This window comes from Eschrichtius robustus, chromosome 5, assembly GCF_028021215.1.
Source record: "Eschrichtius robustus isolate mEscRob2 chromosome 5, mEscRob2.pri, whole genome shotgun sequence".
NCBI lineage: Eukaryota > Metazoa > Chordata > Mammalia > Artiodactyla > Eschrichtiidae > Eschrichtius > Eschrichtius robustus.
In genome coordinates, this window is record NC_090828.1 from 92540094 (window position 1) to 92554941 (window position 14848).

The 14848-nt window shown below is 38.1% G+C and overlaps 1 protein-coding gene across 1 annotated transcript in view; it reads right to left on the reverse strand.

The window, feature by feature from the left end:
* Positions 1–422: 422 nt before the first annotated feature.
* Positions 423–14848, reverse strand: part of THSD7B (thrombospondin type 1 domain containing 7B) — a 786243-nt gene continuing 771817 nt past the window's right edge. The window contains exons 25-27 of the mRNA XM_068543998.1: positions 13378–13570; positions 9984–10071; positions 423–1364 (exon numbers count right to left, since the gene is read on the reverse strand). Coding sequence (XP_068400099.1) covers positions 1283–1364; positions 9984–10071; positions 13378–13570 — 363 coding nt within the window. The 3' untranslated portion in view covers positions 423–1282. The remainder of the gene's footprint in view (positions 1365–9983; positions 10072–13377; positions 13571–14848) is intronic.

Here is a 14848-nt window from a genome sequence, read left to right on the forward strand (position 1 = left end):
AGAGTGTGGGGTAAGAGTCCTTTTCTCTGTCAGTGATTTCAGCTGTCAACCTTTGAAACAGTGACACAGGGAATCTGTTATTAAAGCTGTTTTCGTCAAAGCATGGGCTCTTCAGGAGGGAATAAGAAGTCTACAACAGTTAACATTTCAGTCTCTTGAGCACTTTATTTGTTATAAATACAAGTCAATACCACAAGATGGCACCGTCTTACTTTTCAACATCTACAATTACAAACATTGATCTTCATAAAATGGTTTCAGGTTTTTCATGTGTTGTTTTAGATATTATTGAAACCTTATAAAAGCAAGACTTGCTACAAACAGGATCGGCGTTCGATATATATTAAGTGAGGTCAGATAATTAAATTCAAAAAAAGAATTTATAAATATTCAATAAGAAAATTGAAATTACAAAAGCAGCATTTTTCATCATTAAACTGAATTACAACTGTGTATGGTTAATGCTATATCTATCTACATGGCTAAGTTTTTGTTAAAATACACAGTTTTAGTAATGAAATAATTAATTTACCTCTTTCTCCAATATAACCACCTATTACTTCGTTTGTACACCCTAACATTCAATACACATTTCATTCAAAACCACCTGGCTTTCATCTAGTCCAGGAATTACACCCATTCCATTTGTTTTCAATAGATGCAACCCATGAAGTACCATCATCCCCCTGGCTACAAAACAAAATACAATTTGTAAAGGTAGAAACGCAGAGAATTTCTGAAATGGTAACCCATTCTCTCTATGTTCATGAAAATAGGCAATCCAATTTGAAAGTCTTTGAACCGATGTAATAAGCTCTAGAAAACTCAGTGTTGAAGTATGGGAAGAATAAGGATTTGCACTAACATAGTGCGTAACAATGCAGTGTCAGGCGACTCATCATTTACAGTTAAATGCCTTGATTGGGCTTTCCTCCGGATTGTCATCATGCTGCTAAGGATAAAGTTTATACTCAAGTCTGTGGGAATTCCATCATATTTTCTTCTTCCCGTTTCCAAGCAGGAAGAGAAGGGTTTTCAGGTCCCTTGGGAAAATCAAAGAATTAAACACACCCACAAACAAACAACTTGAAAGCAAAATGGCAGACAGACTAATCCTTGACTCCATGTCCAAATGAAGTTGAGGCAATATAGCTTTCACAATATTTGTATCCTGCCTCGTATAACGCATCAGGAGATTCCTCAAAAAACTGAGAATTCTGAGAGCTACAAAAGAGAAAGCAGTTAAGGCAGTTGATGTCTACATTTGGATTTCTTTTTCAGGTTACATGTCTAAGTCTCCATCGTAGGCTAAGGTCAGAGGCTTCTGTTGGGGAGGTGTGCTCTGATGTGGTTTTGGCTTCTTGCTGTAAAGGGAAAAGAATTCCTGAGATAAAAGTTCACAGAGCTCTGTTTCACCTGCCAAACAAAATTGTGAGGTACAGAAATTCAAGTGGTTAGACAAAAGATTGATTTCTCTGGACTGGTGGGTTCCTTTTTGGAATAGTGGTGTACTTTGACCCTTAAACCAGGAGAAGCCTTTGGTTTTTTTCCTCAAAAAAACCAAGTTTAGTGGAAGCAATGAATTTGGTAAAGGCTACTTTCCTTTGTTTATATGCAGTAATGCGAACATCTGTTGCTCACTAATTCCTAACCTACTGCGTCCTCCACAGCACAGATGGTTAACATCGTAAGTAGCGAGGACAGCCAGACTCCCACGCCCTACTCTGCTCTTGTTTTCAAGTAAACACGCTTCTGCTCTGGCCTGAATCCTGACAAATAGCTGCCAAGTCACCAGAGCCTGTCAGGAAAATTTCACTGATTCTGCACCAGGCAAAGCTCTTCTCCCCTGGTCTCTGTTCTCCTTGTGGTCAACAATGTGGCCAGATCAGGGAGGGCTGCCATTCGTTCTCACAGAGAGAGAGAAGCTGAACTTGAGTTACATTCCCAAATCACACGGTGATGCCCCAGATCCGGGCAAAACACGCTGCATTACGCTCTTTGATTCTCAGTAGGCGTGACTCCCAATTGATGAGTATTTATAGTTTGAATTCTACCACACAGTGCCCTACCTCCCACTGTTCTCTCTCCCTTCCCTCCTCAGTGCCTTGGCTTTGCTGTGACTTCAGAGCCCAGCTCTCTTCGGGTTGTCCTCACCAGCAGGGGAGCCATCTCACTCACTGTCTCCGAATTTCTGTACTATTTATTTTACAGCAGCATCTGTGATTAATTGGATGCGTACTAAGTGCCAAGCCCTGTGCTGAGGATTTACAGAGGGTATCTCAATAAATCCCAGGACAGCACTGAGAGGGAGGCATTAGGATTATTGCTACTTGACAGAGAAGGACTAGAGAGGTTATTTAACCTTCCCTCAAGTCACTGAGTGAGTGGCACAGCCTGGAACCTAAGTGCATCTAAAAGACACAGGACAAATGCTTTTAACCCTTCAGTGCAGACTCTCTCCATCCAATTCATTAATTAGGCACGTGGTGGAAACAACTTTTTTGTCTGTATGTATTAATTTTTATACTTCGAGTGAATGTAAGTTAAAAACAAACATTTCAATGTGTACAACTGACTGGCATTTCGAACACTGTGTTACAGTGCTGCATAACCATCACCCTAAAGGGAAACTGGCCCCACTAAGCAGTCTCTCTCCGTTCTCTACTCTGTCCCTGGCAACCACATATCAACTTTCTGCCTCTGTAAATTTGCCTATTCTGGATATTTCATATGGAATCATACTATACGTGTGGCCCTTTGTGTCTGGCGTCTTTCACTTAATGGTTAAATTAGAGAATTGTTTGATATGTGACTTTTACCACAAAAGAAAAAGATGTTTGATAACATGGTTGTAGGGAGAATCTCCTAGTTTAAAATACTCAGGTTCTAATTCAGGAGAAAATTTTTTTTTGGATGTTTGAAGCAATTTATAGATGCTAAAGAGGTAAATTACAAATGATTTTTTAAAAACCTACTACAAGAAACCAGAGATCCTACTGTGTCCCTACCCAGCACCCAGCGTGTAGCAGGTGCTTGGTGTATGATGTGCTGGGCACTGGCTGCAGGCAAACACCTGCCTCTCAGCAGAGGGGCAGTAGGTAGAAATATGCTTTAAATTCTCTGCAGAGGCGTCCTCGGCCTATGATTTCCCGTTTCCCAGGTCCGTTCCGCTTCTCAAGAGCAGTTACTGCATAATTATCTGAATAACATTCAACTTTGTCTATATTAACATATATGCATATTCCAGTGTCTCTAGTCATATTGCCAGGCTCCTTATCAGTTATCTATTTTATATATAGTAGTGTGTATATGCCAATCCCAATCTCTCAATTTATCCCCCTCTCTTTCCCCCCTGGTAACCATAAGCTTGTTTTCTATGTTTGTGACTCCATTTCTGTTTTTTTGTAAATAAGTTCATTTGTAAGCTTGTTCCCTACATTTGTGACTGACTCTATTTCTGTTTTGTAAATAAGTTTATTTGTACCATTTTTTAGATTCTACATACGAGCGATGTCATATGATATTTGTCTTTCTCTGTCATACTGAGCAAAGTAAATCAGACAATCTCTAGGTCCAACCATTTGCTGCAAATGGCATTATTTGTTCTATTTGGCATTTTCTAAGGGCTGTTTGGCAGAGAAATGGGAAAGCTGAGTCCTGGGGCGTGGGGAGGAGGCATAGAGATGGTTGGATCTTTATAGAGACAATAATATTTGGTTACCAAAGGGAATGAGGGGATGAGAGATAAATTAGGAGTTTGGGATTAATATATACACACTACTCTATATGAAATAGGTAAACAACGAGGACCTACTGCATAGCACAGGTAACTCTCTTCAGAATCTTGTAATAACCTATAATGGAAAAGAATCTGAAAAAGAACTGGTGTGAGTGTATAACTGAATCACTTTGTTGTACACTTGAAACTAATACAACATTGTAAACTAAGTACACTTCAATAAAAAAATAAAATTCAAAAAAAAGAGACAATAATAAACTTGGCCAGCCTCTAGGACTGTGCCTGGAAAATTCTGCTCAAATATGACACAGATTTATATACCAGCTTCTAGGTATGGAATTATTATGAACATTGTGTTCACCTCTAGGAATAGAAAAAAAAAGAGAAAGGGGGCTCCCAGTATATAGGTCTTGGATTTTTGTGGCTCGCTCGTGGTGTGTGTGTTGGGATGGCTGTGATGAAGGCGAAGGCTTCATTTCATATGCATCTTTTCATACTGTGTAAGCTCTCAATTGACAGATACTAAAGTCACATCTATGAATGTGTGAGATCTGAGAACTTTTAGAGAGTTTAAAAGTTAGCAACCACTGAATAAGGTGGTGATTTTGCTGGGGAGCTGTGGCTTTACAAAGAGCTGTGGCTGGTTAGAAAGAGCCCTAAGAGGAGGAGGTGAGTGGGAGGCTGCCCTCTGCAAAGCCAGCAAATAGGAGACTTGTCCTTCGAAGAAGTCCCTGCTCCCTTTCCTTTCCCCCTCCCTGTTATTTATTAGGAAACTCATTTAGGAATCATTTTTCAAGTCACTTTCTTTCCTCAACTCTGGTATCGGGGAAGGTGTGACCACCTCACTCACACTAAATCAGGAGCCACAAATGCCTGGCCCATGGGCCGCCGCCACCCCAGGGCATCCTGTACCCACGGTGGACGTCTCCCATCCATCACATTATTGTTTACTGCTGAGCCCAGGAATAGCCTCATAACTCTTCCTAACGGAGCACTCTTGAGAGCCACCATCACTTTCAGAGTTGGCCCAAGGGAGAAAAACCAGTATGCAACCCAGGCTGTAAGAGATCATTGATGGACACGTTTTAAAGTCACCTCTTCCATGACCATTTGCGTTTTAGCAAAGGATAGACCCATTAACCCAGAAAAGTGAGCTCACTGTAAACGGGCAGGCAAGTGCTGGCACTTCTCGGCACTCTTGAAGTCAAGCCACAGGGACCCATCCCCAGACCAGAAGACATTAAGAGGCAGCTACTCAGGAGGGCCGAGCCTCGGAAGTGGCGACACCACCTTCAAACTTGAGAGCCCCTTTCCTGCGTTGTGCTGAGCAAGGTAGAATAGCTGCAGTTCTCCGAGTAATTTCCAGGCACTAGGTCTAGATTACCTACAAGCTCACCCAGTGGTCGTCCCCACTAAATTACCTCATGAGTCTTTATTGCCAGGGGAGCTGGGCATCAGTAGTAGTATTTCAAAAACTCCAAATGCTAATGGCAGACGTGCAAACGGTCACATCTGAACGATAGCAGTCCTTGAGAAGACTATTTATTTTTCTCTGTTTTCTCAAAAACATGTCCAAGTGTTATCATAAACTGCTTTCATCTAAAGTGTACACCTAACAACTGGCATATTTATTAGAGCGGCTCTCTTGTCCTAAGCTTTTTATTTTGGGGGAGAACATATAAAATCTCCAAAACTGTCATCCTCTAACTCTTCTGCAAGCTATTTAATAGAAATAGATGGTGTGAAAATACCTATTTGGATTCTTTAGGCAGCTCCTATATAACAGTAAATGTTTTGATATCAATAGGTCTGTACCCAGTCTGTAGCTTACTTTTACTTGGGAAATGAAGAGCCCCTAAAAAATGTGAAAGGTAGACACTACCTCGAGTCTAAAGAGTTTTTAGGATTACTCACTCAAGGGAAAGAAATTACAGAGATTGGAAAGTCCAGTGGAAAGAGTATACATTTGGGGGTTAAGACAAACCTGGAGTTGATTTCACCAGGCTGATGTCCTTATGTAAGTTACTCAACTTTTCCGAGGATTACTTACTCTGCCTTTAAAATGAAGGTGATATTAGCAACACCTCACTGGATTATTATGAAGACTGAATAAGGCAATCTATGCAAAGCACTTTGTTTGATGTATGAATATTAGATTATTTTCCTGGCGGCCTGGGTGTGAGCCCTGGTCAGGGAGCTTGATCCTACATGCTGCAACTAAAAAATCCCGCATGCCACAACTAAGACCCGGCACAGCTAAATAAATAGGCCTTTCAACACACCTGGGTATAGGGAAACAGTAGAAAATGAAGTTGAAAGAGTTGTTTGGGCTCAAATAGTGGAAGACTTTAACTGACTGGTAAGGCAGGCAGAACATGACTTTCATTTTGCTGTCAATGGGTGGGTGTCTGTCTGAGGAGGAAAGGGCCTGATCACTTGGCTAAGTTTTAGGAAGATTAATCTGGCTACAGACTGCTGAAGGGAGCATTTGTAAAGAATCCAAATATGGAAGTAACTGTGCTACTTCCAACAGGGGATTATTAAGGCTGGGCATTGAGGATGAAAAAAATAATAGGTATGAGAAATACTGTACATAAATATAATTTGGTCACTAAAAAGTAAGGGGCAATTCCATTGATCATTTATAATAAAAATTTTCCAGAAAATTATGTTTGTCATCAGAATTCAGTGAGATACCTAATTAACCCCCAGCACCTAGAGTTATACAGAAAGGGCCACAATAAATATTTATTGTTGAAGGAATGGGTTAAGGGTAACACAATTTTAAGTTGAAGGAAATGGAGAAATGTAAAAGGGTGAAATTTATGGCTGTTAATAAATTTTAATTTTTGATATTCTAGGGAAGAAGGAACCATAGAATCTGGAATTGGGGATGTGGCTATGAAGTAGTACACATCCAAGCTTTCACAGACTAATAGACTAGCTGATTATCTTACACTGTATTGGGCCATTGCTTTGAGAGCAGTGTCTCATCTGTCAACCCTTTATGTTCTTTGTTGCAATTTAAGACCTTTTCCTTCTTCTAATCTTTTTTAGTGGTGAATGCTTCCTATTACTCTCAACCGCATATAAGGCTTTCCACTTCACATTTGTTCATTAAGACAGGACCTAGACAATGCTCCCAAAACTTACCAATTCAAACATAATTGGTCACATCATTTGATTTTAGGGTAAATGACTAACTGAAGGTGTTCCTTTTTACTACAACACTGTGGAAATATTAATTGGATAGAAATCCAACTTCTAGAAATTCAATTTCAATCACTATAGGTGGCAGAAAAAATGAAAGTCACTTTATTTTCTTCACTAACTTTCACTGACCAAGAGCAAAGATTTAAAAACCTGTGTAACCTTGGAAGTACAAGCTAGAAATACAAAGACTGGATTTGAAGTGAGATTAAAACTTGGGTGAAAATTCTCAAGGAAATAGTTTGAGACAGATGATGAATATAAATATCTTGAATTAGAGAAAAAAAAGTAACACTTTGATCTCATGAAAATTTAAAAAAAAATCCTTTGAAAATTCTTCTTAGGAAGCTAAGAAAATATTCTCAACACACTTGAAAACATTCATTCAATGTATGTTTCAAGACCAGCTCATCAAATAAAATATATTCTATACAATAAGCTAATCATCATTTTCTGAGAATAACATTTTTAGGAACTAGTCACTTACTTACAAACTGGGGTTCCTGGAATGGACAGTCAGTTAAATTTTCTCTCATGGCTGGTCAATGTAGATAAACAGCTGGCTCTACTATTCAAAATGTACTAATAGGTTGTTTGAACCAACTGGTCAATCTAACATAACTGGTCAAAATAGGTCAGTTTGAGAAGAAAATTTAAGAACTAGAATTATCTAGAGTGATGGCTCTCAGGCTTGCCTGGATATTAGAATTACCTGGGGCACTTTTAATTATTCCTGCATGTGGTCAAGTTGTTCGGATACTTAAATCAGATTCCCTGGGGCTAGAAATATCAGAAAGGGAATGTAAAAATACAATACCTTTTAAAATCGCACCCCCAAAATAAAATACTTAGGAATAAACCTGATCAAGGAGGTGAAAGACTTATATGCTGAGAACTATAAAACATTAATAAAGGAAATTGAAGATGATTCAAAGAAATGGAAAGATATCCCATGCTCTTGGGTGGGAAGAATTAATATTGTTAAAATGGCCATACTACCTAAAACAATATACAGATTTAATGTGATCCCTATCAAATTACCCATGACATTTTTCACAGAACTAGAGTAATCCTAAAATTCATATGGAACCATAGAAGACCCAGAATTGCCAAAGCAATTCTGAAGAAAAGGAACAAAGCAGGAGGCCTAACCCTCCCAGACTTCACACAATACTACAAAGCTACAGTAATCAAAACAGCATGGTATTGGCACAAAAACGGACATATGGATCAATGGAACAGAATAGAGAGCCCAGAAATAAACCCACACACCTACGGTCAATTAATCTTCAACGAAGGAGGCAAGAATATACAATAGGAAAAAGACAGTCTCTTCAGCAAATGGTGTTGGGAAAGTTGGACAGCCGCATATAAATCAATGAAGTTAGTTAGAACATGCTCTCTCACCATACACAAAAATAAACTCAAAATGGCTTAAGACTCAAACATAAGACATGACACCATAAAACTACTAGAAGAGAGCATAGGCAAAACATTCTCTGACATAAATCGTACCAATGTTTTCTTAGGACAGCCTCCCCATGCAATAGAAATAAATAAACAAATGGGATCTAATCGAACTTACAAGCTTTTGCACAGCAAAGGAAACCATAAACAAAAGGAAAAGACAACCTATGGAATGGGAGAAAATATTCGCAAATGATGCAACCAACAAGGGCTTAATTTCCAAAATATACAAACAGCTCATACAGCTCAACAACAAAAAAACAAACAACCCAATCAAAAAATGGGCAGAAGACCTAAATAGACATTTCTCTAAAGAAGATGTACAGATGGCCAATAGGCACATGAAAAGATGCTCAACATTGCTAATTATTGGAGAAATGCAAATTGAAACCACAGTGAGGTACCACCTCACACCAGTCAGGATTGCCATCATTAAAAACTCTACAAATAAATAACAAATGTTGGAGAGAGTGTGGGGAAAAGGGAGCCCTCTTACACTGTTGGTGGGAATGTAAGTTGGTGCAGCCACTATGGAAAACAGTATGGAAAACTCTTTCTCAGAACACTAAAAATAGAATTACCATATGATACAGCAATCCCACGCCTGGGCATATATCCGGAGAAAATTCTAATTCAAAAAGATACATGCACCCCTATGTTCACAGCAGCACTATTCATAGTAGCCAAGACAGGGAAACAACCTAAATGTCCATCGACAGGGGAATGGATAAAGAAGATGTGGTACATATATACAGTGGAATACTACTCAGTCACAAAAGAGAATGAAATAATGCCATTTGCAGCAACATAGATGGACCTAGAGATTATCATACTAAGTGAAGTAAGTCAGAAAGAGAAAGACAAATACCATATGCTATCTCTTATATGTGGAATCTAAAATATGATGCAAATTATCTATGAAACAGAAACAGACTCATGGACATATAGAACAGCCTTGTGGTTGCCAAGGGGGAGGGGGTTGGGGTGAGCAGGTGTGGGCTTTTTTTTATATACAGAATGGATAAACAAGGTCCTACTGTATAGCACAGAGAACTATATTCAACATCCTGTGATAAACCATAATGGAAAAGAATATAAAAAAGAATATATGTATGTGTAACTGAATCACTTTTCTGTAAAGCAAAATTAACACAACACTGTAAATCAACTATACTTCAATAAGCAAAATTAAAAAAAAAAAAAAAATCTCTGGGACTAGGATTCAACTATCAGTCCCCAAGAGGTGCCAGGAAATGCCAGTGTGCCATCAAAGCTAAAAAGTACTGATCTAAATCAATATTCTAAAATGGGAAAGCCCTGACTAATGACTTGCCTCTTATACCTTCTGATAGTATTTGAAAACCAAATAAAAGAATGTTATTTCAAACAAGGGCAATAAAGATAATGATTTCCCATTTCAACTATTCACCAATTCTACTGTTGATGATTATTTGTGAGTTCAAGGGTCCTGTTGTAATGGCCAATGATCTTATCATAAGTTTTCTTTTAGTATAACATGCCACCCATGAAAATATGGAATATTAACTTTTTACTAGTTAGTACTTACCAAACAAGGTAGGAAGTACATACTAGGAAAATCATGATAAGAAAACCACCACCTGAAACGCCGTAAACCCAGATTTTCACTCGGCCATCTGTTTAAAATAGAAAATAACAAGCTTAGCAACAAAAGCTTTATTTCTTATCTAAATTAGTGTATATTATTTATTTCTCAGTTGAATTCTGAGATTTGCGTTAAGTTAGAAGCATAGGTGGAAATACCCACATATGACAGCTTTCAAATGTCAAAAAAAAAGGTGAAAGTATAAAATGTAAGATAGTCTATCATTTTTTCACAATACCAAACAAAGACCAGAAACCAGTACTTTGTAAAACCTAACAACTGGCAGGATATTTTGAACTTTTTTTCATTTGTTTATACTTCTAATACAAAAGTATTACAAAACATATACATATGTGTACAAGTATATATTATTTTGGACTTATCTGCTGGAGTTAAAAAAATAGAACCAAACAGTCTGATCTATTTTGTGATTTTTACTGTGTGAGGTATACCCTGACTGTATGTATGGTGTGCGTGTGTGTGTATAAATTTGAGTTGTCTCTGGAAATCTCATGGTTTTTGCTGTGTATACATGAGCACACAGTTAACTAAGCTTAGAATTGCATTGATAGTAGCAATGCCTTAGCATCTCAAAGGAAATATGTTCCTTTCTGAAAGATATACACACAAAAGGTTCATTATACTATGTGAATGTAATTAACTGGGGGTCCAAAAAACATATCAACATCTTATGCTAAAGACTTTCGTGGGATGAAAAACAATCAAAATCGATTGTAAACAACACTTGTTTGGAAGAAAATCACAATTACTTTCAATTGTATTATGACTACCTATTACAATTTTTGCTTACAAGACACTTTCAAGCCTCAATCAGGTTTTAGAATGAGATTTCAATCTAGTAATGATATATTTCTATAAAACTTTTAACAAAGCTTTGATTCTTACCTCTTTGAAACACTAATGATGAAATCCCCTATTGGGAATTTTTTACATTGGCAATAAGAAAAAAAATCTTTCCTGAGTGAGAATGCATCTGTCATCTTATTACCCCTAAACCTCATAGAGCTGAAGTATTGGAAGGTACAGTGTTTTTCAATCCCTAGTACAGAGGTATGTGGTCCATGACCTTTAAGCCATGTTACTTAAGAAGAATCAATCAATATAGATTTTTATAACAGCATAATGGATAGGATCAATGTTCAAACTATTAAAAAAAGATAATGTAGTGAAAAGTCAGCCTTCCTGCCACCCTCTCTGAGCTCCCTACCCAGCCGCTACCACGGTAACCAATTTGCTTGCAAACCATCTCATAGTTTTCTCTGCACATGCAAGCAAATGAGTACAAACACAAAATACCTGCACTTTTTAAAAAAGACACAAATGGTGCGTATCACTCACTTTGGTACTTCTTTTCTATGTCACAATATATATTGGAAATATTTCCATGCTAGTTCATACAGACAGGTCTATCTCATTCTTTTTAATACCTCTATGAGACATATTGTACAGCTGTATCTATTTTTGTTTTTCTGTTATTCTCCTTATAGACATTTAGGTTATTTCCACTCATTTGCTATGTAATAAGCAGTCATATAATGAATATCATTTACATATTTCTCTTAGTATACGTGTGTATATTTGTATGATGAATTCCTAGGAGGAAAATTTTAGGCCAAAATGTATGATAGATTTTTGCCCAATTGCCCTCCTGAGAGGCTGCTCAAGTTTACAATCTCATCATGAGAACCTAATGAAAGTTATTAACTCTCCCCAGACTAAATATATATTTTACATATATACTTATATACATACCTATGTATGCAATAGTGTATATATGAATATACATATATGTGTGTATATGTCTTTGTGTGTGTATCCGTATATATATATATACACACACACATATGCACATACACGTATACTCACATATGTGCTATTGATGCTTTAGTTAGACCTCCAAAGGTTAAGGACTTCAAGTGTGGATTTGAAAACTCATTTCCCTGGAACTTCACCCTAATTCTCTTCCTGAAATAGGGTCTACGAGCAGTGGGCGAGCCTAGCTACATTTCATATCACTCTTCCCTCAAATTTAAGTCTATTGCTATAAATTAGCTAAATGTCACTAAACGTCACAAAATGAATAAGATATTTTTGAATACCTATGGCATGCCCAGACGTACACGGGAATCAAAACTTGAGTAAGATATTGTGGTCATCCTTAAAAGTTAGTTAAGGAGTGTACATCTTGTTTCTTCCTCTAGATGTAGGGTCCTTTGTGCCTGGGCTCTGGTTTTGCTTCATTTAAGCATGTCATCAAGGCACTTTGGTATGGCCAACGCCTAGGGTCTGGGAGGAAAGTTCCCAAGGTATATTTTGGCTGAGATTTGTGTGTCTCTTCCCTCTCAATGCTCCCTTCCCTCAGTCATTCACAGCATTTTGTTTTCTAGAAGAGGTACGTACAGTAGGCACAGAGAATTTTGCTTTCATTTTCTGCCCACTTCACAGAGTGGGAAGTAGAGACCAGTGCTTTGTAAAGACCTTATTGGCCTGCCTTTCAGACCTTCCTGTCACTTACTGGTGGTGTGTCCTTGGTCAAATTAGTTTGCCAATTTCAGCATCCTAATCACTAAAATGGGAATAATGGCATCTCATTATGTGCAAGAACGTAATGAGTCATGCACCACAACCAGCATGGAACCACAGGGTACACAGAAAGCATCTAAAAAATGTTCATTCTTGTCCTTAATACCCACTAATTTTTGAGTCCTGCAGGCCTGACAATGTGCTAATACTCATGACAATCGTGTAGGGCAGGTGCCTCTAGATTGATTGGTAGATGAGGAAACAGTTCCAGAGAGGTGAAGAAATTACAGTCAGTCAGAAAATCGGTACCTTCTGAGCTATGATGCCAGGAAGGTCTGTCGGCCTCTGAATTTGATGCTCTTTACTATTTCACTGGTGTTTCTCAAACCAGATAGGGTCCCCTGGACATTTCCCTAGGTACCTGCATGTTCCTGAGAATCTATTCCAATTTTTGCTTTTAATTTCAATTACATACACAAATTCACAGTTATAAAAATAAAGTCTTTGGCAGAGATGATTTACAATTCAAATATTTTTATAGATTAATATTTTGGTCCCTTAACTCAGTGTCTCTTAAACTGGGATTGACAGACTTACCTTCAACCACCCCATGAGAACATTTTACACCACACAACACTCAAATCTGAGAAACCTTGAACTAGACCATGTTGCTTTTCCCTTCTCTCCTCTTTTCCTTCTTCCCTCCATTCTTTCCATCATGAGCAGTGGTCACAATGTGAACCCCAATCCCCCATGAGAGAATTTACGTTTCTGACTCATAACCGATATGTACCTGGATCAAGGGGTTGAAGAGACCATCCTTTAAAAATATCATGTATTTTTGAATTCACAGGTCTGTTTTTCCCAGCAAGATTTTTCACATCAGCTTTTTTGTCTTCTGAGCCAGGTACTTTCATGCAGTAATCCAGGAAACCATTGGCTCTCATGATCTCTGTATAGCCCTTCTCACAGCCGCAGACTCCACCCTATAGCAGAAAAAAATGTTTACGGTTACACAGTGAGTTGTGTAGATGAAAAAAGAATGCTTTAACTGCTGGAGGCACTTAATATTCGCGTGGTATGTCATGGCAGCTTAGGGTTTTCCAGCACCAGACTTGACAAAGTGATGAAAATTCAATAAATCGTTCATCTTTTTGAATTCCAAAGTCAACCCTTAAATAAATCATCAGTTCTTTTTAGTGGTTTATAATTCTTATACCTTCCAAATATGAAATCACAATTCTTTGTCAATAGTGGGCATTAACTACAACCTTTGCTCTCTTGTAGAGATGTTTAAAGCATCTAATTAAAAATTAGCCTCAACTCTTCCCCCAGCTGTTTCAGATTCCTGCCCACTCACTCCAACCTGCCCTTGACACTGAGATGCAAAGCAACAGGAATTACGTACATATCTTCTTTGAGTTTTGTGCTCTTTGAGGTCTATTTCTGCCTCTATCACTTTCTACCATTGATCACTAAATAGTCTGAACTGCCTCTCCACTCAAAGGCTTAGTTCTTCACTCAGAGGAGACGACAGCCCAAGACTGTGGAGAAAAAAAGACTTCACCAAAGGCACATGTCCAAGAGAGGGAGGAGAGAGAGAGAGAGAGATAGATAGATAGATAGATAGATAGATAGATAGATAGATAGATAGGGATATTGATATCTTGTAATTATCCGAGTGTCACATCACATCATCACATTCCTAGTTGGCATCATGACAATATGACCTTCATATTTGTCTGTGGATTCCTGGTAATTTTCATGTACGATAAACCTCTCCAAGAAACTGATTATGATAAAGTATAACAGACAAGGATTTCTATCTGTCTCTGGAAGTGAAACTGAAAATAACTGCTCTTCCTTCCTTCAGCAAACATAAAAGCAATAGAAGAGAATAGAAAATAAGCATAAGATTATGAATCTCTATAACTCTGTTATTAGGGCTCCTCACATAAAACTATACCTGGAATTTTCTGAACAGCCTTACATAGCCACTCACATCAGTCCTTATGCATCAGCCAGATTTACTTAGGTCATCAACTGTTGACTTGAACACATGATTTTGAGGAGCAACAGATACTAAAACTAAAAATAGGGTACCACAATCTTCCACAAAAAGTAAAAGCCAGAGACTTCCCTGGTGGCGCAGTGGTTAAGAATCTGCCTGCCAACGCAGGGGATATGGGCTCGAGCCCTGGTCCGGGAAGATCCCACATGCCGCAGAACAACTAAGCCGGTGTGCCACAAGAACTGAGCCCATG